Here is a 25,283-nt window from a genome sequence, read left to right on the forward strand (position 1 = left end):
TTTGGGGGAGGCTTTGACTTCCTCTGGGTTCTTCTGAGACTCCTCTCTTGACACTGCATGCTCAGCCCCTCAGGTTGACCCTGGGCTTAGCCCACTTTGGAGGCCTGTCTTACCTGTGCATCTGTGGGCGTGGAGGGAGCCCATAGCCACGGCCCAGGAGGCCGAGCTCTGTCCCCTGAGGTGGGGTCCCTGAGGAGGGAGTCTATCCTCCTGAGCTGCTCATGACCTGTGAGTCCAGCAAATCGTGGCAGGAATTTGTTTCCAGAATCTGGAACTTTTCCCTCAAGGCCTGTTTCTCTGGTGCTTCAGAGTCTGCACCGCTCATCTTTCAGGAGCCCTGTGAGCAGGTAGCCAGCATCTCTGGGGCAGCCACAGAGTGCCCTGTAGTGAAGGCTTATCTTCCACTCTGTCCCGCTCCCATTTTCCCTTTGGTGGACACACTGTTCTTTACTGTGCTTTGTTTTGTATCACAGGTACTGGGATCGAGAAGTTAAGAGAGCCCAGAAGGATGTACAGGAACCCTCTTTAGTGAAAGCAATCGTAAAGTGTTACTGGAAATCCTATTTAATTTGGGGAATGTTTGCATTTCTTGAGGTAAAAGATTTTCATACTGTGCACTGCTTTTTGGTGTATGTATCTCTGTACTGAGGTGGACGGGGTCGGTGGGGAGAGAGGCCAGTGGTCTAAGGTCTGAGGCTAAACCCTCATGGAAACATGAGAGAGCTCAGAGGTTGTATTCATCTTTAGAATGGCGAGAAGTGGACTCCAGAGGTTACTGTTCTTCTTTTAACTGGTTAAAGAGTGTTGTGGAAGGATGGCCTTGAAATAAAAGACATTTTATATTATGGTAGAAAGTTCCTGGTGTTCAGTATAAATGCTGACTGATCTTTGACCAAAAGAAGATTCCAACAGCCTCAGGCAATATGTGCCCTGTGATTCAGAGGAAGGTAATTTGGACCGAGCCCAGAATAACATACATTTTATGGCACTCATTTATAGTTTAACAAGGTAAAAATTGTTACCTTGACCAGGTCACATCTGATAAATGCTTTTCTAAGGAGATACCATCGCCTCTCCTCTTCCAGGGGAACAGAACCCAGGGCCCTGCATCTGGATCATAGCTGCCCAAAGCTCCTAAGAGCACACCTTTCCCCAAGCTGCCCCCTTTCCTGTGGGCTGGCACTGTGAGCAAAGCCCCCGTGGGGAGGAACTCCAGCTTCACCATGAATTCTGTGCATCCTCCACGCTGCTTTCTTTCCTTGGTTGTGGGAGCAGATTCCTGGTTGAAGGGGGAGTCCTGATTGCCTGGCATTGGCAGAGGGTGTAGGAGGGAATGTGCAGGGCAAACCAGAGGCAGAAAGCTGTGATGTCAGTGACCTCCATGACCCTGAAGTTCCTTGGTCAAGATCCCTCAGAGGACAGTTCACCTGGGGACATAGGGTTGTCAGCCCCCTGTTCTGGTTGAGCCTGCTGGGGGTCTGCTGCTGACCCCTCTGGGTGGCTCGTGCTCTCTGTGGTCCCTTAGCGCTGCCTTAGGGATACGGGTGGGCTGTGAGTGTGTGAGGGCAGGAGGGATGGAAGATGCAGGTGCTGTGAAAGGGGTGGAGAAGGTGGAGAAAGTGTGAGTTGTCCTCAGTCCATCATGTTGGGGGTGAGGTGGGTGGGCCAGGTGGTTTACAGGTGGGCGGCATGGCTCTTGTTTAAAGGCTGTGCTGGACTGAAGGGCACTGCGGGCAGTGGGCAGCTGGGCAGCTGGGCAGGTGAAGTCCACCCCATACAACTGGAGAGATCAGAGAATCCGTCAGCTCCCAGCTGACTGGATGGTCCTGGGGGATGGAGTTCTCACTGATTTCAGAAGAGGATTGGCCATTGTGCTAGAGGGTGGGACAGTTATGTGGGGCAGGGTGCCGCCTTTGAGAGGGCACTGACCACCTAGGTACTGCAGTGCCTTGTGAAGGACAGGGGTGGGAGAAGAAGCAGGAGCCCGTAAGGCTGCCCCAGCCCTTCTTTGTCCCGTGTGCAGCTGTCCCAGTCATGGAATTTCCACATAGTCATAGTAAGTCTGTTTGAAATACACAGGTGGCAAGCTGGTGTGGTCTGTTTGTGCAGGATTTCCTGACCTCACACAGCAGAGCTCTCATGAATTCTGCTTATCAGGAAATCCTGGGGCCTCGGTGTGTGCCTGTGGCTCATGCCAGGTGCCTGGTTGGATGAGTGGCCTCCGGGTTTAATGTTGGATCATATCCTGGAGCAGGTCTTTCTCTGCTGTCCCTGGTTCTCTGGTTTCTCTTTGGTACCAGATGCCAAAGAGACTTAAAGTCATGTGGGTTCAAAGCTTAGCCCATGTGGCTGGGTTTGAACTGAGCTACTGGTTTTTCTTGCTGTTCTGGGCTGTTAGCCCCTTGAGTGGGGTCACTAAGCCTTGGATGGATCCCATTCTAATCTGAGTCCTGGGTCTTGGCTGTGGCAGCTCATGGGAGAAGCAGACATAGAGGGAGAGGCCGCAGGATCTGGGGTTCTTCCTGAGAGGGAATCCTCCCCACTGTGGTGCTGGGAGTGTTGATTTCAAAGTTGTCCAGCCCCAGTAATACTTCCTGCTGGGGGTCCAGGAAGGCCAGGCCTGGGGCTGCATAATGTGCAACTGGTAGAGCCCTGGGCCCTTTCAGGAGGTTGGTCACTGGGTGGTCATGGCGGAGAAGTGGGGAGTAGAGGACGTAAATTTAGGGGCTCATCTGTGTGGCAGTACTGCTAGCACTAGCAGCAGTGCTAGTTAGTTAATAATTGATTTTATGAAGCAACTTCCCGTGTTGTGATCAATCTATACTGCTTGTTATTCTTTATATTTTAGATGGTGGAAATCTAAACTCAGCCCAGGATTTTCTAAAACACAAACATGTTTCCTTTTGAATCTCCGGCCCTCTTTTAATCCCTCAGGTGCACAGAATGCCCCATGGATCATCCATGATCCCAAGCAGTGTGATCTTTCCACCCACAGCATGAGCAGGGCCTCCCAGGTACTCCTGGCGGCACCAGTGGGGCAAAGCAGGGTGACACCAGTCCAGAGTGAGGCTTTTAGGGTTTTAGGATTTTGAGATATGAAAACCTCTGTCCTATGAGAGGGGCTTCCCTCGTGGCTCAGCTGGTAAGGAATCTGCCTGCAATGAGGGAGACCTGGGTTCAATCCCAGGGTTGGGAACATGCCCTGGACAAGGGAAAGGCTATCACTCCAGTATTCTGGCCTGGAGAATTCCATGGGCTGTCCTATGAGAACTGAGGAGTATCTCTTCCTCTCAGAGAAACAAGTACCAGGCTAAGGAGCACTTGCCAGTCACCCCTAATTAGAACAGAACAGCTGAAGAGCTCCCAGCACCCCTGGCCCCTGTGTGCACCTCCATGGGTACTGTGGGTGGAAAGGAGAGGTCTCCACCTGCCTGGGGCCCTCAGGGTGGAGAGGAGGAGCCTGAAGCCTCTGCCTGGGCTTCAGTCATAAAGACTACTTCCCCAGGTCATGGGTGCTTCTCTCTGAGAGGTGAGGTCTCCATTGTTGGTGTGTAAGTGGAGTGACCTTGGAGAGCCAGAGTGGGTTCACCCAGTCCCTTCCCGTGAGAGGGGAGGTGTTGTCAGGAGTTATGTCCTTTTCCCAGGACTCTTAGAAGTGGCCCAGCCTTGTCTGGTCACTTGGCCTTTGTTTGAAGCCACTTTTGCTGATGGTCTCTGGTCCAGGTGGAGGTTGTGGGAAGCCCATGTGTGTGTAAACCTTCACTTTGGAGCTCAGTTGATGGACAGGAAGTAAACAGAATCCTCTGCTTCCCACAGTGGGCTTTGTGCCTCAACTCATGGCTGGTTCCCCAAGAGCTGAGTAGTCTTTGCATTTCTTTCCCAATCCTTTCTTCCATGGGTCCCTCACTTTGCTCAAGCCAGGAGGCTGAGGAGTGGCTGCTGGTGGCAAAGATACTGTGGGCTGAGAGCAACCACTGAGGACCACACAGTGGGAGAGGAGGAGGGGGCCTTGAAGCAAGCAGAAGGGGACCTGCAGAGCAGACGTGCTGTGTGCGTCCCACTGGTTCCTGAGAGCACAGCGTTAGCCATTAGGTGTTAGTAATATCCACAGTGATGACCTTGAGTTATAAATTAGGGTTTTATGTCCACCTTCTTTTCTTTTTCTAAGCATATGTAAGTTTTTAATGTAAAATTAAAATAATTTTTTAAAATTGAAGTATGATTGACTTACAATGTTATATTAGTTTCTGGTATACATCAGTTTAGTTCAGTTCAGTCGCTCAGTCATGTCTGACTCTTTGTGACCCCATGAATTGCAGCACGCCAGGCCTCCCTGTCCATCACCAAATCCCGGAGTTCACTCAAAGTCACATCCATCGAGTCAGTGATGCCATCCAGCCATCTCATCCTCTGTCGTCCCCTTCTCCTCCTGCCCCCAATCCCTCCCATCATCAGAGTCTTTTCCAGTGAGTCAGCACTTCACATCAGGTGGCCAAAGTACTGGAGTTTCAGCTTCAGCAGCATTCCCTCCAAAGAAATCCCAGGGCTGATCTCCTTCAGAATGGACTGGTTGGATCTCCTTTAGTCCAAGGGAATCTCAAGAGTCTTCTCCAACACCACAGTTCAAAAGCATCAATTCTTCGGCACTCAGCTCTCTTCACTGTCCAACTCTCACATCCGTACATGACCACAGGAAAAACCATAGCCTTGACTAGACGGACCTTTGTTGGCAAAGTAATGTCTCTGCTTTTGAATATGCTATCTAGGTTGGTCATAACTTTCCTTCCAAGGAGTAAGTGTCTTTTAATTTCATGGCTGCAATCACCATCTGCAGTGATTTTGGAGCTCCCCAAAATAAAGTCTGACACTGTTTCCATTGTTTCCCCATCTATTTCCCATGAAGTGATAGGACCAGATGCCATGATCTTCGTTTTCTGAATGTTGAGCTTTAAGCCAACTTTTTCACTCTCCTCTTCAATTTCATCAAGAGGCTTTTTGTTCCTCTTTACTTTCTGCCATTAGTGATTTAATATTTTATACAGTACATGATAAGTTTATTTACCAACTGTCACCATGCAACGTATTCCAATATTATTGAATGTATTTCCTATGTTGTATAATTCTGTGATTTATTTATTTTTTAAATTTTATATATTTATTTTTTGCCCCCAATCCCCTTTTACTTATTTTATAATTTGGAGTTTGTACCTCTTAAGTTCCCTCACCTGGTTCACTTGTTGCCTCCACCCCCCCTTGATCCATTTTCTTTATGTAGTCAGGGAAGTAGGAGACTCTTTTTGAAAGATTGCATTCATAATGGTTAAAAATTTTGGCAATCTGGGTAGAAGTGAAACTTTAATTACAGTCTACACATGACTTTTCTCAAGAGTTGTTGTTCCACTGTGGTCGCCTGTGAGGAACAATGAGTTTTCCAAGCCTTTGTGAATCCAGCCTCTGTCATTAAGAATAGAGTAAGTCTCTTACCAGGACTTCTAATAATAAAAGTGATGAAAAATCCTTGTTTTTTATGGTGGTTTCAGAGCACTCTGCACTGTTGTAGCTTATTTAGGTGTCCCAGGATTCCTCCGAGGGAAGCACGGCGGGTATTTTCACAGATGAAGACCCGGAGGCCCAGGAGGGCACACGATGGGCTCGGGGTCATGTGACTCGCATGTGGCCGACCTGGTCTCTGAGGCGTGGTGTTCTGACTCCTAGACCCTTGTTCTCTGTGTTCTGTCCTCTCCTCCCACAGCCTCCACTGAGGCTCAGTGCCAAGAGGAGCTGCTTTTCTAGCAACAGCTCTGTGCTCCTCTGTCAACTGCTTTCTATAGTGTTTTTTTTTTTTTTTTTAATTTCCTGTAGATTTTTAAGAACATTTCAAAAATTAAAAAATAGAATAGAATGGAAGGGTAACATAATGTGTCACTCCAGAGTAGGGATCTCTGGCAGAAAGATTGTTGTGAGTTGATTGTGTTTTTCAGAAATATACACAGGAGAAACTCTGAAGACAGAGTAGAAGTTATTCTTGTGAGGGACATTTACACTGATAAAGGAAATCTCCATTTGTAAAGGTGTCTCCCTCTCTGTACCAGAAAAAGAAGGATGGCTCTAAATCACAGCAGAATCCTGTTGAAGGACAGTCTTCAAGAAGGATGAAATCTGCATAACACACCCAACCCTGCTGTAGTTTAAGCTGCTTCTCCTGCTAACCTCTCATTGGTGCTCCATCACCTTTTCTTTTGTCTTTAGCGGGAGATGGCATTTAAGGTGGTGTCTTGGGCCATCTCAGGGAGTTACTCAGTTTTTCTTGATATTTCACATGTTTATCAGAAATATACATGTTAATAAACTTCTGTTTGATTTTCTCTTGATATTCTGTCATTTATTACAGGGATCCTCAGCTAAGAACTCAGAAGGGTAAAGGGAAATAAGCCCGTATGTCACCCTAAGTCAGCATCATTAATTGCAATAATGAGCAGTCTTGATTCATCTGAAACTCACCCTCACTTCCCAAGATTCTTTTAAAGAAGTTCCAAGACATCAAATCATTTTTATCCATAAATATTTGAGTATGTATCTTTAAAAGATGTGGAATCTCCACCCACTAAACATATTTAGCATAAGCATTGTTTGTATAGACTTCCCTTGTGTCTCAGACGGTAAAGCATCTGCCTACAATGAGTGAGACCCAGGTTCAATCCCTGGGTTGGGAAGATTTCCTGGAGAAGAAAATAGCAACCCACTCTGGTATTCTTGCCTGGAAAATCCCATGGTTGGAGGAACATGGTAGGCTACAGTCCATGGGGTCACAAAGAGTTGGACACAACTCAGTGACTTCACTTTCAGTTTATTGTTTTATACATAAATATTAACTTTAATATCATTAGTATCTAGCCAGTGCTCACAGTTGTCTTTTTCCCCTCTTCTGTTGGAAGCAGTATTAAATAAGGCACACTTGGTTGACACAGGTTATTCAGATTGGCTTTCTGTTCCCCTCCACCCCGAGCCTCTAGGTTGTTTGCCTAGTAGAGATTCCCACAGCCTAGATTTGGCTGATTGCATCTCCCCCTGTGTCAATTAACTTGTTCCTCTGGCACCTTAGGCTGGTGTTTAGGTCTAGAAATTTGATATAGCTCATTTGGATTTTCTTCACCCCTTTCATCTATGTAGGAGGTAGGGTTGTATAGCTCCCTTATAAGGTACATAACATCTTTTGTGTGTATGTGTGTGTGTGTGTGTGTGATGTTAGAGCTAGTCATGATCCTTGCTCAAGCTCCATTAATTTATTAAGGGTTGCAAAGTGGGGATGTTCTAAGCTCTTTGGTTAATGCAGAACTATAGTGTTTATAGGGAGAGTAGGGGAAAATAATTTTTTTCTGTTTTTAAAACCTGTTTTCAAAATGTGGAATTGGTTCTCCTCTAGTGAGGAGAGGGGCTAGTGAGTTTTCATGATTGTTTGTTTGGTTTGGTTTTGTGAATGTCAGTTTGAGCTCATGGATTTAAGCATTTCTGATCTGCTTCAGTCCATTTCATTTGTTATGCTTGTGTCAACCTTTGGCCGTATTTGGGCAGTAGGAGTATATTCAGGTTGGGTTCTAAGTCCTTTGCACATACTCTAGAAGTCTTGGCTAGTTGTTTTTTTTTTTTTTAATGTATTTTTTTGTTTGTTTGTTTGTTTGTTTTGTTTTTGGTGTGACAGGATGTTTCTAGTTCATTTTGTACAGCATTTGCTCAGCCCTGGAATCATCCATTTCTCCAAGCAGCTTTATCTTCTTTTAGTGTAAAATGGTATTTAAAGACTATAGTCTGGATGCTAGAGGGGCTTATTGCTCTTGGTTATCGTTTCTTGGCTTTTTTTCATTAGACCAAGTTAGAATACATTTTTAAGGTAAACAAATATGTTTATATGGGTGTTTCCAATCCAAATCAGATACAGAACATTAGTGTTTTTACTTCATCTTATTGTGCTTACATCTGTATCTCTTTTCTCCCATCATCTATTCTCTTTGTCCCATATCTAAGCCCAATATTCAGTGCTATAAGCATAATTATTCATTTGTTTTACCTTATAATGTGACTTCTGAAAACATAATAAGATTTATCTTTTGGCAGTTCATACTGTCTTCACGTGGGTGTATCACGCAGAGAATGTGTTTTCAAATTGTTTTGTTTAAAACCACTTTTGATAGTTCTTTTTTGTATGGTTCTTTGAACCAACAGGATGGGTAGATATTTAGGTACTTTTATTTAAATTTACTCTGAAATCTTAGGAATTGCTTTCTAAAAAATTAATTCTTTCATAATTATAATTCTGTATAATGTTTTTTCATGATTCTAAAATCAAGACAAGTCTACTTTTAAAGAAGGCTGATATCCTTATTAGCTCTATTCTAATTCTCCTTCTCCTTTAAGAGATAACTCTCCAGCTAATTTGGACTCATCTTTTTATTAATGTGTTTTTTTTTAATTTTTAAATTATTATTATTATTTTTTTTTTACTTTACAATATTGTATTGGTTTTGCCATACATCAACATGCATCTGCCACAGGTGTATACATGTTCCCCATCCTGAACCCCCCTCCCACCTCCCTCCTCATACCATCCCTCTGGGTCATCCCAGTGCACCAGCCCCAAGCTTCCTGTATCCTGCATAGAACATGGACTGGCAATTCATTTCTTATATGATATTATACATGTTTTAATACCATTCTCCCAAATCACCCCGCCCCCTATAGTTTTATCTGAAATTTTAGTTTTCCTACTGTGCAGAATAAAATTTTTCAATTTCAATACTGTAATCTCTGGACTTGGGTTTATAAGTATTTTTCTGGAAGCATGAAACATGTCATGGGACTCTGGTTAAAACTCTTAGTGATCATTGTAACTCCTTCATAGCAGGTCTGTAGCCATTCCAGGCTCAGATGCAAAGACAGTGCAAGAGTGGAGGTTAGCAAATGCTTACATGGGGTTAGTTTTTGCATACAGACTCTTCCAGGGAGAGGAATCTTCAGGCTCCACCCTAATCAGTTGAACCTAAACCAGTTTCTGGAGGCTGGACCTCGGGCATCAGAGTGCCCTTATCCCCACCCAGGTGATGCTAAGGTGCAGTCAGGATGAAGACTACTGTGTAAAAGATGAGTGAAGGCTAGGATATCTAGAATGCTGGTGGTTATGATTTCGCAGATTCACTGCTTTTTCTCCTCATCTCTGGATTTTTCTCAACTCTACTTTAGAACTCCCCCAGTTCTAAAGATTAACTGCCTGTTCAGTTTTTCCCTACAAGCTCACTCTTTTCTGCTTATATGTTTCACTCAAGTGTTTTTCTTTGTTAGCTTTCTTCTATTTTTGTGTTTTTGTTTCCATGAGTGAGATGTGGAGAAATTGGGTGAGAAATGTTTCACGTACCTTAACTTGGAGGAGGAATTCTATCCACTGAAGAAGTTCTAGTTTCTAACTGAACCTGCAATAAGTTATCCTAAGAAGCAAAAGGTGGGACCCAATATCAGGTGCTTTCAGGAGGCTGAACACCAAGGACTCGATCAAGAAATGGCTACCACAAACCTCCCTGGCAGGCTGGTGGTTAAGACTCCATGCCCCCAATGCAGATATGAGGGTTTTGGATCCCTGGACTGGGAACTAAGATTCTGCATGCCACAGGGTGTGGCCAAAATAAAAAGTCTGCCTCAGAGACTCAGACCCTCAGATAATCCTGAATAATGGATGTTTCGGTATTAAATTCAGCTCTTTTAAAGATCCTTTATGATTTCAGAGATGTATAGAATTCTTATGAATTAATGAGAACTATGTTCTCAATTGATTTGTAGAAAGAATATACGTGTGGTAATAGATTGATGTCAGAGAGGAAAGGTTTAAGGGACAGTGTTTGACCTTGTTCCTACTTATCAAGAAAGTTTTAATTTGGTTAGCTTCATGATTGATAATGAATATTTTCTCAGTTGTTTTATTTCTTTTTAGTTGATGGTGAGAATCAGGAATGTACAGATGAGAGAATTCCTTGGTGGTGTATGCCCACACCAGTGTAAATGTGGTGGGGGCAGCTCTTGGGAATGGCTGCAACCAGTGTCTATGTCCCCAGGGTGAGCCACAACCACTCCTTACCTCTCTGAGAGACTCTCCAAGACAAGCAGAGTCTTCTGAAATTGGACCTTTCCTTGGGATTCACACCACTGTTTCATTTGGAGTTAATACTTGGACTAGAGCATTGAGCATATGCAGGAGTTAATCTTCTGGTAGCTGGACAAACTTTTGCCTGGTTTGCCTCAGACAGTTTTACCAAATGTCAGAAATGGAAACACTCACAGATTACAAATGCTTCTGCCAGCTGTCCTGCTCTCCATCTCTAACCTTTCCTTGTATGTGGAGGGCATAGATTAACTCAGTCTACCTTTGATGGCCTCAGTCACTTCTGCCCTGTGTGTTCTGGAAGCTTTGAAGAATCATATTTAATATGTGTCTTCTTACTCTCTATATGTACTTGGGGTTTTGTTTTCACAATTTTGTGCTATTCATTATTTTGCTTTCTATTTTTTTTTTGAGAGAAATTACTGGAAAATTGTTTTTTACTTGCTGCTATTTTTCACATGGAGCATAATATCAATTTTCTGTTTTCCATAGTTGCAACGTATGCCAGAATGGAAATTCCTTGTATGTTATACTTTTCATCAGTTCTCTGAATTGCTATGACGGCTTCTTGCTGGAGGCAAAGTTGTGCGTGTGTTCTCTGTCTCTCAGTCGTGTCCAACTCTTTGTGACCCCATGGACTGTAGCCCATCAGGCTTCTCTGTCCATGGGAATGTCCTGGCAAGAATCCTGGAGTGGGTTGCCATTTCTTCCTCAGAGGATCTTCTCAACTCAGAGATTAAACCTGCATTTCCTGTGACTCCTGCTTTGAGATGGATTCCTTACCATTGAGCCATTGGAGAAAGTCCCAAAATAATAAATGACTCTCCCCCAAAATTGCATCAGTAACAGTTCATGTTTAAAATCCTTTGTTATCTTTTTGAAAGATAAGAAATTTTCTATTCCAATTAAATAATAATCATTATCAAAAATAAAAAGAATTAATAGAAGAGTGGAAGATATGAGCCATTAAGTGGCATTATACCTTAATGAGGCTATTTCTCCAACTGTTTTTTGTTTTTGTTTGTTTGTTTTTTTAATATTGATTTATTTGGCTGTGCCGGGTCTTAGTTTCTGCATGTGGGATCTACTTCCCTGACCAGGGATCGAACCAAGTTTCCCTACATTGAGAGTGTGGAGTCTTAGCTAAAGGACCACCAAGGTAGTCTCTCAACTAGGTTATTAAATATTGTTTCTCAGTGAAAAACTCCAGATGTGCTTAGGCAGTAATGACCTGCCTTTATTTACACTCCTTTTTGCTAGATTTATTGAATTTATCCATATTATCTTTGGTGAGTGCTATTACTCTTATTTCTCTTGTAATTACAAGGATGTTAGGCTCAAATGGAGAGCTGAGTAACAGGCAACAGTGTTTCCCAAATAGAATCATAAGTTGCAGGAAAGTTTTGGATGGCAGATATTACCGCTGGGCTTCTGGTGGTTTGTGGCTCCAGCACTGGACTGCCCTTGGCGGCACCTGGGCTGGGACTGCCTAGGTGTACAGTTTGATGTTCTTCCTTCTCTGTGTGGCCTCCACATTTCCACTTCAGGAAACTGTAAACAGTTTGTTTGACAATCCACTGTGTGAAGGACTCTTCCAAGAGCTCTCTGTGCCTCTTGGGATGGATGACAGGACATGGTGGAAATGTATCAGTTACATTTTACTCAGTTCTGATCATCTTACTTACACTTCTTCAACTAAATAGTGTTCCCTTTATCCTCTATAATAGATGAAAATCTCCATGACTTCATGGAGGGAGAGGCAGTTGGTGCAGCCTGTTAACGTGTGTGTGTGTGCATGTGTCCATTTGTGTAGAACAAGACAGGAATGTTAAGGTTTAATGAGACCCCCATATGAGGAATGGGGACATCTTTTGATAAATATCCTGATCAAGCACTGGTTGGCTGAGCAGAAAATGCTTGTTTTTTTTTTTTTTGGTGTTTGTTGTTATGGATTCTCCTTCCCTCCTCTTGTGTGTGTGTTCCTCAGCTTCAGACAGACAGAAGAGAGCTATCAAAGCATACCTGTCGGGTAAGCAAAGCTTACCCTGTCTGTGTTAGTAAGGCGGGATTGCCAAAAAAGGAAAAGCCCTGTTCCTGAAAGACTTCCAAACTTTTAACATTTTGTCTTTTGAGAAGTCTGTGGAGGAAATGATATTGCAGCCCAAGGTGTTTAGTTTTGGTAACTTGGATTTGTTGAATGATTTTCCTTGATGGTGAAGAAGGGGGCCTAGGAAGAAGGGGGCCTTCAAGGGGTGACTAGAGAGAGGAAGCAGGTTGTGAGGTGGAGTGGCTGTTTGGCAGGGTGGGTAGGTGTTGCCATTCCTTTGCCTTTTTCTTTGGGAAAGAAACTTGCTTTCCAAGTCTTACTCAGGGTGGAAGCCTCAGTGCACCCTGTGTCAATTGGTTTAGGCCTTGGGGAAGAGAGGATTGGTAACATTTCTTCCAAACCACCAACTTCAGTGGATGGTGGATCAAGAACTATGGAAAACATGATTTTTTAGCTTGGCCTCCACCATGTTTAATTTTTTACTCCAAGGAACATTCCAACTTCTAGAGGGTAGAGGCATACTGAGGCAGTGCTCCCGGGAGCTGAGAGCCTGCAGAGCTGCCAAACCTGGTTTCTTTGTGGTAGTCCAGCCAAAGCTGGTTTCCATTCCCTGGATCTATGTGTGAAGTTTGGGGTAGAAAAGAGTGGATGTGTTTGTGCCAGTGTGTCAGTTCATAAGGATTCATGAAGAAGGTGATGAAAGCGTGTCTCCCATATGTGAACCACATTGACTTTCTATTGGGCTGGGACATTGAGAGTATGGGGAACAGGGGCAGGCTGCCAGCAGGCTTGTTCCTGTGGAAGCAGATTTCTTCCTCTTCTTCTGCCACCTTTTTCTTTATTCATCTTAAGGCTCAGTTGGTATTGAGCCTGTTTGTGATATTTGTTGAGCATCCATGCTGTGCGAAGCACAATGTACTAAGGCTTTACTATGTTTGAATGGAAAATTTTGCCTTAAGGTTAAACTGTTGCCTGCTTGTCTTATAGCAGATAATAAATCTGCATATTTTTCTTTTAAATTAGTCACGAATGTAGCGTTTTGTCAAAATGTATTTTAAACATGCTAATGATAAAAGTAAATCTTGTGTAAAGAAAAACTGACATTTCTAATTAAGACTTTTTTATTTTCTTTTAGGAAGGCACCAGAGTAGTTCAACCCATATTTTTGGGGAAAATGATTAGTTATGTTGAAAACTATGATCCCAATGATTCTGCCGCTTTACACGAAGCCTACGCCTACGCGGCAGGACTGAGCGCCTGCGTGCTCGTGTGGGCCGTTCTGCACCACTTGTACTTCTACCACATGCAGCGCGTGGGGATGAGGCTGAGAGTAGCCGTGTGCCATATGATCTACCGCAAGGTGAGTGTCGCTCGGTACCACGGTGTTTTCCTCTCTTGAGGGATCAGGAACATTTGGGGAAAATTCTCTGTAAATGACAAATTTTGTAACTGGAATCGTTTACACCTTCCTAGAGAAGCTTGCTTTTGCATCAAGCCAAGTTTGTTGTTGTTGAAGCAAGCTTTACCAATACATAGTGAAAAGTTTTCTTTTGAGATCAAGTGTGGGCTGTCCTTAACAACTTTTAGCCATAGGCTGTCACATAATAACAACTAAATTTGTACTGTAAAATATTGCATTAATATTCAAGAATTAAAAGTATCAAGTTGATTTTCAGTGTCTTCATGCCCAAATCCCATAGTGCTGTTTATGTAAATTTTTTGTGGTCGTTCATTAATACCTTCAGTTACATCAAATTTATATTTAAAAGTCAACTTCAGAGATTGGATCTATAAAACTATATCTAAGAGCAGAGAATGTATTTGATAAAGGGAATGATTCTAATTTTAAAAGACCCATCTCATTATATTCAATATAGTTATGTTTGCTAGGGAAAAATATAAAGAGAATTCATGCTAAATATAGACTCACTCCTTATATTTTTTAGATAATTTTTGTTAATGGTATGAAAGAAAATAGGATATTTGAGATGAAACTTGAAATTTTACATTGTTTTATTAATTCTAGAGAGAATTTGTTGCTCTTCATTTAAATTATTTTAATACAACATTTCCTTTTACTTTAGTATGCGTTGTAGCAGTTTTAATAAGAACTGATTTAATGTGTTTAGTGATTTTGTATTGAGGAATGCCATGAAATTAGTCCATAGTTTACCCTTGTCTAAACTAGTGTAAAAAGAGTGAGGCTTTCAGGTATCTTTACAAAGGTATTGCCACAGGTATATCAGGGTCAAGAGCTGAAGGGCTTAGTATAAACTTGATCCTGGATATGTCTTTGCCTTAGACTGTTTAAAAAAAATCCTTATTTGACTGTATTGTATCCTTGAAATTTTCAAAAGAGTAGATCTTAAATGTTCTCACCACACATGTTAAATAGGATAACTATATTAGGTAGTGGATACTTTAAGTGGTTTTACTACAGTAATCATTTTCCAGTGTGTATTTATACCAAAGTATCATGTTGTAACCTTAAACATATGCAATTTTTATTAAGAAATAAAGTCCTCATTGAAAGATAAAACCAAGCAGCTTAAATTGAAAATATTGCTTCTTTTACCTGGTTGCTGCTTATCTAGACCTTCTGCTTCTTCAGAATACTTTTTTCAGCAGAAAGTGAGATGTCTTCTCCTCAGCTTACCTTGAACAGAGTCGTACTTTTCAGGATTGTGTGAAACTGGGGACCTGGCATCTCACTGTCTTGTTTGACAACAGCATCTGAGCTGCTTTCCTTCTGGGTGATGTAGAAATTGCAACTGTGCCCTCATACTGCAGTCAGAGGTCTTCACTGTCATTTATAATCATCTTTGTTACTTTGTTTCATCTTTAATCATTTAGGAGATGGATACTCAGATTTCCCCACAAATTGGCTAAATGTTTGTCTTTCCAGATCATACTTAACTCTCATAATAGTTGTGAAAGTTTACCCAAACCGTGTTGTGAAACCTTAATTTAGGTGTGAGGTGATGGTTTAGTGAAAGCTCACTCTTTGCTGCACAGGTGAGCCATTGTCTACCTGTGTTTCTTCCTCTTCCCACCACACTTTGGAATCTTGCCTTTGGGAAATATGATCTGACCTGGCACATTGGCTTAAATGAATGTAAATATTCTCCCAAGAAGTTCATTTACTGCCTTGATTTTACCTAAATGTTGGCCCTATATGAAGTCAGGAATTATAAGGATTATAATAACATGGACATAACTTGAAAGTCCATAAACCTGGAAAAGACAAATTTCCTCATGCACAGCCTTGCAGGTAGAGTCCTGCTGGGGTGCAGAAACAAGACACTTCTTTTCAGGTTACAGGTGGGCTGATTCTTTAGGGCACAGCTGGTGCTGCTGAGCAGCTCTGAAAGGCCCCTCTGAACTTCTGTGGTTCATGCTCAGGCCCCACCTCCTGATCCCTGGTCCTGGGGAGGAATCAGATTGGGCATTAGAAATGGAGCGGCTGCTAAGCCCATAGCCACAGTTTGTTCTGGCCATGGATTCCAGGCTGGGGCAGGTCTCCAGGAGGTCTCTAAGGCTGCGCATATTCCACTCCTAAAATGGCCCATTCAGCATTTCGTGCTCTTAGCAGCTAAATTTTGAATGATTGTGAAGGAGGTATCGTATATGAAAATGACTTGCCATTTATTAATACATTTCCACAGCTTTGGTAAAAATACCTCTGGCTTTTGATCATTGTTTTTTTGTGGTGGTGGTGGTAAAATACTCCCAGTGTAAAGTTGACCATTTTTACTCCTTTTAAGTACAGCATTTAGTGACATTAGGTACACCCACATTGCTATGTAGCCATCACCATTATTCATCTCTGGAACTTTTTCTTTTTCCCAAACTGAACCTCTGCATCCATTAAACACTAACTCCCCAACCCCTCTCCCTGTGCCCAGCACCATTCTACTTCTTATCTCTGTGAATTTGAGTACTTCAGTACTTCATGTAAGTGGAATCATACAGTATTTGGCATTTTGTATGAGGCTTATGCTCTGTAGCACGAGGTCTTCAGGTTCATCCATGTTGTGGCAGGTGTCAGAATTTAATTCCTTTTTAAGGCTCAATAGTCTTCCATTATAGGCCTATGCAACATTCTGTGTTTGCTCATCTGTCAATGGACAGTTGTTTCCACCTTTTAGCTATTGTGAACATTGCTGCTGTGAATATGAGTGTACAAATTGTCTGTTCAAGGTTGTGTTTTTAGTTTTCTTGAGTGTATCCTTGGTAGTGTAATTGCTGTATTGTATGCTAAAGTCATGTTTAATTTTTGAGGAACTTCCGTATTCTCTTCCATTGTGGTTATATCATTTTACCTTCTCACTTGATCATTGTTTTCTTCTTTAACTTGAGGAGTAAAGAAAAAGTTTCTTATAAAGTATGACATTTTATTTGGATTAGTGGCTCTAGTTGGTGGTCCTGCTGTCTTTTCAGCTTCTTCAGATCTCTTGGGCATTTATCTTACTAAATAAAGGAATTGAGCAACACGAGTTGTGTATTTTGTAAAATCAGAAGACTGGCATCAAGACCACAGTTTCCTCACAGGAACAGTGTTTTGAACATCATACTTGCTTGTTTCAGAATGAGGAAACTAAGCCCAAAGTGTTTAAATATTGTCACCCACAGGATGAATGATTGAATCCAATCTCGGAATTTCTTTCCTAAGGCAACCTCTCCAGTCTCATCTAATTTGGCTGAAAATTACTTAGTTGGCTCCTAAGTCTAAACCTACACCCTTTAACCTTCAGACAGGTCCAAGTTCACTGAAACAGGGGGTGGGTTTTGCTTCTACTTCCTGTTCCTCCCTTTGCTGTCCTTGTAGTTGGGGCTGCTGCCACACTGAGGAGTTAGAAGCTGAACAAAGGTCCCTAGAGCCCTGCTGTCAGGGGTCATCCTGCTCCTGCTGACACCACTCAGGACCCCAGAACACAGGCTCCATTGTGTTATGTTCTAAGATGACTTGGTATCACCTTAGGAATCTGGATCTCTGTCTCCCTCTCTCATTTCAGGCCCTTTGCCTGAGTAGCCCAGCCATGGGGAAGACCACCACAGGCCAGATAGTCAACCTGCTGTCCAACGATGTGAATAAGTTTGACCAGGTAAGCTGCCCCTGAGGGATCCTCTTCCATGTCCTGTTCTTCTCACTGGGTTCAGCTTATTGGGATGCCAGGTGCCAGGGTTTGGTGTCAGCCAGGATTCCATTGAAGATGTAAGACAAAGGTTCTATTTATCCAACTTTCACTTCTCTGTGTGCAAATTCGATGTAATTATATCTATTGTTTCATAAGTGAGAGTTTTGTTTTTCTAATAGTAAATGGCAGCAGTGTTCTTGCCCAGCTTGGTTAGTGTCCTAAGGGGTCCTCCTGGAGGGGCTCTTCTTGGCACGTGGTGTAGGTGTTGTTGAACTGTCTTCCTCCTCCTCTAGATGATGAAGGCCTGGTGGTCAGGGATTGTTCTTTCCCCTGTGCCCTGTTCAGTGCCTGCTGCATAGGGAGCCTTCAAGTGGGTGGTCCCCAGACACAACCTCCTCTCTGCTGTCCCCACACACTCTTTTTTCCACTGACCTTAAGCATAGATCCCATGACCCAGAACATCGTAGCTGTTGGTCAGATCTGTGTTGTAGTAGACACTTCTCTTTCAAGTATTCATTCATCCAACATGAAGTAAGGCCCCTAATCACATTCAGGGATGAATAAAGCTTAGTTTCTGCCCTATAGAAGCCACAGTCTGTCAGGGAGGTAAATACACAAGTAATTACTGGAGAGGGCAGTAGGTACCATAATACAGGCTTTCCTGGGATGCTGGGGAGCCCAGGGGAGATGGGGGCTAAACTCTGGGATGGAGAGCATTTGGGGAAGCCCTGAGCACATCTGTGTTGTGGTCAAAATCCACATATTCCTTCATTGCTGCTGGTCTGATTCTCCTGGCACATCCCTGAAGTCAGCCCTGTGCTGCCCTGGAACAGCATCATCTGGGGTGGACACTTGGATTTCTGCTTTAGCAGGTTTAAAACCCAGTGAGAAGATCATTTCTATTTAGGTTCCTGTCTGTTTCTTCAGAGCATATTGTTTCTACACTCTGTCCTTATTTGTTTTTATACAATCCCAAAGAGAAGCTATGCTAAAGAATGCTCAAATTACCGCACAATTGCACTTATCTCACATGCTAGTAAAGTAATGCTCAAAATTCTCCAAGCCAGGTTTCAGCAATACATGAACAGTGAACTTCCCGATGTTCAAGCTGAGTTTTAGGAAAGGCAGAGGAACCAGAGATTAAATTGCCAACATCTGCTGGATCATCGAAAAAGCAACAGAGTTCCAGAAAAACATTTATTTCTGATTTATTGACTATGCCAAAGCCTTTGACTGTGTGGATCACAATAAACTGTGGAAAATTCTTCAAGAGATGGGAATACTAGAACAGACCTGCCTTTTGAGAAACCTGTATGCAGGTCAGGAAGCAACAGTTGGAACTGGACATGGAACAACAGACTGGTTCCCAATGGGAAAAGGAGTACGTCAAGGCTGTATATTGTCACCCTGCTTATTTAACTTATATGCAGAGTACATCGTGAAAAATGCTGGGCTGGAAGAAGCACAATCTGGAATCAAGATTGCCGGGAGAAATATCAATAACCTCAGATATGCAGATGATACCACCCTTATGGCAGAAAGTGAAGAAGAACTAAAGAGCTTCTGGATGAAAATGAAAGAGGAGAGTGAAAAAGTTGGCTTAAAGCTCAACATTCAGAAAACTAAGATCATGGTATCCAGTCCTGTCACTTCATGGCAAATAGATGGAGAAACAGCAGCTGATTTTATTCTTTTGGGCTCCAAAATCACTGCAGATGGTGACTGCAGCCATGAAATTAAAAAATGCTTACTCCTTTGAAGGAAAGTTATGACCAACCTAGACAGTATATTCAAAAGCAGAGACATTACTTTGCCAACAAAGGTCCATCTAGTCCAGGCTATGGTTTTTCCAGTGGTCATGTATGGCTGTGAGAGTTGGACTATAAAGAAAGCTGAGTGTCAAAAAATTGATGCTTTTGAACTGTGGTGTTGGAGAAGACTCTTGAGAGTCCCTTGTACAGCAAGGAGATCCAACCAGTCCAATCTCAAGGAGATCAGCCCTGGGTGTTCATTGGAAGGACTGATGTTGAAGCTGAAACCCCAATACTTTGGCCACCTGATGTGAAGAGCTGATTCATTTGAAAAGGCCCTGATGCTGGGAAAGTTTGAAGGTGGGAGGAGAAGGGGACGACAGAGGATGAGATGGTTGGATAGCATCACCGACTCATGAGTTTGGGTAAACTGTGGGAGTTAGTAATTTATAGGGAGGCCTGGTGTGCTGCCGTTCATGGGGTCCAAAGAGTCGGACACGACTGAGTGACTGAACTGAACTGAACTGAAGAAGGCTTTGTCTTTCTCTTTTAAGGTAACGATGTTCTTGCACTATCTGTGGGTGGGGCCACTGCAGGCTGTAGCAGTGATGGTCCTGCTCTGGATGGAAATAGGAATGTCATGTCTTGCTGGGATGGCGGTTCTCATTATTCTTCTGCTTTTGCAAAGCTGCTTCAGGAAATTGTTTTCATCACTCCGGTAAGAGAAACACTTCTTTTAAAAATTGATAATACATAACTGGAACATCCACCATCTGCTTGATGCTTTTGTTCAAAAACAAGACAAATGCCTTCTCTAGTCTCTTCTTTGTGTGAGTTGTAGACCCCACAGGCTTAGCCAGTGGAGGCTCCATCCTTAAACTGAAGGCTGATCCTGAAACAGGAACAGGGAAGGTATTCACTGGGTCCTCTTGGCACTGTATCTGAATAAGTAGAGTGTAATTCAGCAGAATTTGCCCATGTCCAAGTTATTTAAACATTGTTAAATGGTAATAATCTTGTAGGTCCATTAAGTTATAAGCACCCCAAGGGCCAGGCTGATCTTCACTGTGTCTTTATGAAGCCCCACAGTCACAGCAGCACATGTGACAGAAAAGTGGCTGGTGATGAAGAGCCTTCTGCTGCTGAGTTAGACTGAAGTAGGTTCCACAGGGTTGGAGGTGGGTGGTTGTCAGGTGATGGAGATGTTGTGCTATTTGAAGGTCACTGAGTTCTTGTGTTTGTTGTGTGTGTGTAGTTCTGTGCTTGGTGTCTTTCTTTATTTGGAATTTCCTTTCCTTTCTTTGGTGGAGAGATAGATACTCCCTATCCTTCGAGGCCCTGTTCCAGTGCTACCAGGTCTCTGAAGCTCTTCTTGTTCTCCTTTCCTGGTGGAATTAACAGCCCCATCTTTTCTGCTCCCCAGAGCTTCTCTCCTATTTTATTACAGCACAGACTCTGTCTTCCTGGGTGTTTTTCTGCCTCCCTACCTGACTGTGACCTCTTTGAGCAGATGGTTTGTATCTGATTCATTTCAGGTCTCTTTTAGCCAATGCTGCACATTCTCCAAGTTACTTCTTGAAATGGACTGAATGGTGGACTTCCTAGTTGAAGCCTTTTTCTCCATTTGTACTTTGAGTAGGACCTGCCTGTGTTCTAAGTGCAAAAGGGCTGTAGAGAATAAGTTTATTCCTAGCCCCACCCCCGTGCCCACTCCTGCTGCTGATGCTGCTGCTTCTGCTGAGGAAAGTTGGGCTGTGGTCACTAAGGCTCATCTCACTTCTGTCCCCTCAGGAATAATACCGCTGCTCTCACAGAAGACAGGATCAGAACCATGAGTGAGGTCATAACTGGCATCAAAACAATAAAAACTAATGCTTGGGAAAAGTCATTTATAGACCTTATTACCAGACTGAGAAGGTAAGTTTATATATATAGATGTCACTCCATATTTTCATGCTTTATTTCCTATTCTACTGGATGCTTTAGATGTCTTACCAAAGAAGTATTTAAGTTCACCAATACTTACTATTCACTGCATTGTCCATATGTTACAGGAAGGTTAAGGAGAATGGTGGAGACATCATTTAATCTGCTCTTCCATTTACCATATTCTCAAAGGAAAAAATACATATGCTTCTTAGTTGTATAGAAATGAAATTCTAAGTAGTTCTCAGTACCTCAAATCTCAATAAGCAATGTCTTTAAGATAGTATTTGAGACAATGACTTTCAAATTAAGACTGTAATTTAGGTTGATAGCCCAGAAATGGGTAGATTATAGAGACTGGTGTACCTATATTGAGCCAAACTATATGAATCACTATTCTTTTTTTTTAATTAATTTATTTTTTATTGAAGGATAATTGCCTTATAGAATTTCACTGCTTTCTGTCAAACCTCAACATGAATCAGCCATAGGCATACAAATATCCCTTCCCTTTTGAATCTCCCTCCCATCTCTCTTTATTCTTTGTTGTTGTGTTTAGTCAGTTGTATCAGACTCTTTGTGACCCCATGGGCTGTATCTCACCAGGCTCCTCTGTCCATGGAATTTCCCAGGCAGGAATACTGGAGGGGTTGCCATTTCCTTCTCCAGATGATATTCCTGACCCAGGGATTGAACCCGTGTTTCTGCATTGCAGGTGGATTCTTTATCACTAACAAATTCATGAATCACTATTATTCATTTCAAAAGGAGCTATGAAAACACTGTTCCTTTTGTTTTGCTTCATGTTTGTAGACTATTTTTCCATCTTTTATTTAAATATCTTATGAGCATTTCTCTGACCCCACCTTGTCACCTCTGACTTTGTGCCTTTCTGGGGACCACCCCCCTGCCCTGCTGCTGGGAATGCACTCCCATGTTCCTTCTTCTCTGGCCTCCTCCAAGCCTGACTGACTCCAACTCATCTTTTTAGGGTCCACATGTGTGTGACTTGCCCTCACTCCACTGCCCTGGGTTACACGCCTCTGCTCTGAGCTCCCATGGGAGATGTGCTGACCGTCCCTGTCTATTGTCTCCCAATTTTGTGATTGCTAATTCTCTTCCCTCACAGGTTCATGAGCCCCTGGAGGGGACAGGCTGTGTCTTTCTGTGAGGAGCCCAGCATAGGACTTGTGATTATGAATGTTTGTTGAATGAACGTTCAAACCCAGACTGATTGACCAAGAATGTTTGAAAGTGTGACTTTAATCCTCCCCTTACTTGAAAGAGTGAAGTGATGATGAAATCTGTGGTCCTGGTGTCGGGGCAGACCCCCGGGTGTGCACTATGCTAACGTCTCCATGATGTGAGGGATGGTTTATTTTAATCTGCGTCTACTCCCTAGAAAAGGGCCACTCACATGGGGAACTGAATTCATGTCTTGTATGTTGATGCTTCTTTTAAATCCTATATCCTACTTTCTTTTCTAGGAAGGAAATTTCCAAGATTCTGAGAAGTTCCTACCTTAGGGGCCTGAATATGGCAACATTTTTCGCTGTGAGCAAAATCATGATTTTTGTCACCTTCATCACCAATGAGCTCCTTGACAACCTGATCACAGCCAGCCAAGTGTTTGTGGTGGTGACGCTGTTCGAGGCTCTGCGGTTCTCGAGCACCCTCTACTTCCCCATGGCCATCGAGAGGGTGTCAGAGGCCATTGTCAGCATCCAAAGAATCAAGGTTTAGTGAAAAATAACTTTTTAAAGTTATAGTCGGATTCTACCTAAAATACCTCCTTTTATGTAGTGTCACTATGTGCCAGTTAGGTGAGATTCAAGTCTTTCAGTGCCAAGCCGGCAGTCTTTCTAAAGTGTACGTATTTCCCTCTTTTCTTAGGTAAAGTGTGTTAAAAGTATCATAAGATCCATGAGTGGGAAAGACTAGAGATTTATTCAAGAAAATTAGAGATACCAAGGGAACATTTCATGCAAAGATAGACTCAATAAAGAACAGAAATGGTATGGACCTAACAGAAGCAGAAGATATTAAGAAGAAATGGCAAGAATACACAGAAGAACTGTACAAAAAAGATATTCATGATCCAGATAATCATGATGGGGTGATCACTCACCTAGAGCCAGACATCCTGGAATGCGAAGTCAACTGGGTCTTAGGAAGCATCACTATGAACAAAGCTAGTGGAGGTGATGGAATTCCAGTTGAGCTATTTCAAATCCTAAAAGATAATGCTGTGAAAGTGCTGAACTCAATATACCAACAAATTTGGAAAACTCAGCAGTGGCCAGAGGCCTGGAGAAGCTCAGGTTTCATTCCAATCCCAAAGAAAGGCAATGCCAAAGAATGCTCAAACTACTGAACAATTGCACTCATCTCACACACTAGTAAAGTAATGCCCAAAATTCTCCAAGCCAGGCTTCAGTAATACGTGAACTGTGAACTTCCAGATGTTCATGCTGGTTTTAGAAAAGGCAGAGGAACCAGCAATCAAATCGCCAACATCCTCTGGATCATCGAAAAAGCAAGAGAGTTCCAGAAAAACATCTATTTCTGCCTTCTTGACTATGCCAAAGCCTTTGACTGTGTGGATCACAATAAACTGTGGAAAATTCTGAAAGAGATGGGAATACCAGACCACCTGACCTACGTCTTTAGAAATCTGTATGCAGATTAGGGAAGCAACAGTTAGAACTAAACATGGAACAACAGACTGGTTCCAAATAGGAAAAGGATTATATCAAGGCTATATATTGTCACCCTGCTTATTTAACTTACATGCAGAGTACATCATGAGAAATGCTGGGCTGGATGAAACACAAGCTGGAATCAAGATTGCTGGGAGAAATATCAATAACCTCCGATATGCAGATAACACCACACTTATGACAGAAAGTGAAGAAGAACAAAAGAGCCTCTTGATGAAACTGAAAGAGGAGAGTGAGAAAGTTGACTTAAAGCTCAACATTCAGAAAGCTAAGATCATGGCATCTGGTCCCATCACATCATGACAAATAGATAGGGAAACACTGGAAACAGTGGCAGACTTTATTTTTTGACTGGGGGGGAAGCTCCAAAATCACTGCAGATGGTGACTGCAGTCATGAAATTAAAAAATGCTTACTCCTTGAAAGGAAAGTTATGACCAACCTAGCAAAATGTTAGAAAGCAGAGACATTACTTTGCCAACAAAGGTCCATCTAGTCAAGGCTATGGTTATTCCAGTAGTCATGTATGCATGTGAGAGTTGGACTATAAAGAAAGTAACCCTAACCCTAATGCATATATATGGAATTTAGAAAGATGGTAACAATAACCCTGTATATGAGACAGCAAAAGAGACACTGATGTATAGAACAGTCTTATGGACTCTGTTGGAGAGGGAGAGGGTGGGAAGATTTGGGAGAATGGCATTGAAACATGTATAATATCATGTATGAAACGAGTTTCCAGTCCAGGTTCGATACACGATACTGGATGCTTGGGGCTGGTGCACTGGGACGACCCAGAGGGATGGTATGGGGAGGGGGGAGGGAGGAGGGTTCAGGATGGGGAACACATGTATACTTGTGGTGGATTCCTTTCAATATTTGGCAAAACTAATACAATATTGTAAAGTTTAAAAACAAAATAAAATTAAAAAAAAAAAAAGAAAGTTGAGCACTGAAGAATAGGTTCATTTGAACTGTGGTGTTGGAGAAGACTCTTATGAGTCCTTTGTACAGCAAGGAGATCCAACCAGTCCATCCTAATGGAGATCAGTCCTGGGTGTTCATTGGAAGGACTGATATTGAAGCTGAAACTCCAGTACTTTGGCCACTTGATTCAAAGAGCTGACTTATTTGAAAAGACCCTGATGCTGGGAAAGATTGAAGGCGGGAGGAGAAGGGAATGACAGAGGATGAGATGGTTGGATGGCATCACCGACTCGATGGACATGAGTTTAGCTAAACTCTGGGAGTTGTTGATGGACAGGGATACCTGGTATGTTGCAGTCCATGAGGTCGAAAAGAGTCGGACACAACTGAGTACCTGAACTGAACTGAAGATCTGTGCTCATTTAGCAGTAGTAGTATTAATAGCAGCAACACAGGCCTTTGCCATGCAGTGATAGCTGCAGGACGATTCAAATGTCTAAAAGCAGGAGATGCAAACAAATTGCATCTCCTGTGCTGACGGGAATGTCTAGGCAGTGACTGGGCACAGTCCTGAGGTGACTAGGATTTCTCTCTGGTCTGGGAGGGGAGGAACTTGCTGAAAAGTCC

General features: G+C 42.7%; 1 protein-coding gene across 2 annotated transcripts in view; it reads left to right on the plus strand.

Moving 5' to 3' along the window:
* The window catches only part of LOC102392665 (ATP-binding cassette sub-family C member 4), a 428,577-nt gene that overhangs the window by 253,317 nt on the left and 149,977 nt on the right, over positions 1–25,283 (plus strand). Inside the window, exons 3-8 of one of the 2 annotated variants that reach the window (XM_045162434.1) lie at positions 474–594; positions 13,327–13,551; positions 17,207–17,296; positions 19,635–19,798; positions 20,872–20,997; positions 22,494–22,743. The exons of the other annotated variant lie outside the window; for it this stretch is intronic. Of the exons in view, the coding sequence (XP_045018369.1) occupies positions 474–594; positions 13,327–13,551; positions 17,207–17,296; positions 19,635–19,798; positions 20,872–20,997; positions 22,494–22,743 (976 nt within the window). The remainder of the gene's footprint in view (positions 1–473; positions 595–13,326; positions 13,552–17,206; positions 17,297–19,634; positions 19,799–20,871; positions 20,998–22,493; positions 22,744–25,283) is intronic. 2 annotated transcript variants of the gene reach the window in all.

Source organism: Bubalus bubalis, chromosome 13 (assembly GCF_019923935.1).
Source record: "Bubalus bubalis isolate 160015118507 breed Murrah chromosome 13, NDDB_SH_1, whole genome shotgun sequence".
Lineage (NCBI taxonomy): Eukaryota > Metazoa > Chordata > Mammalia > Artiodactyla > Bovidae > Bubalus > Bubalus bubalis.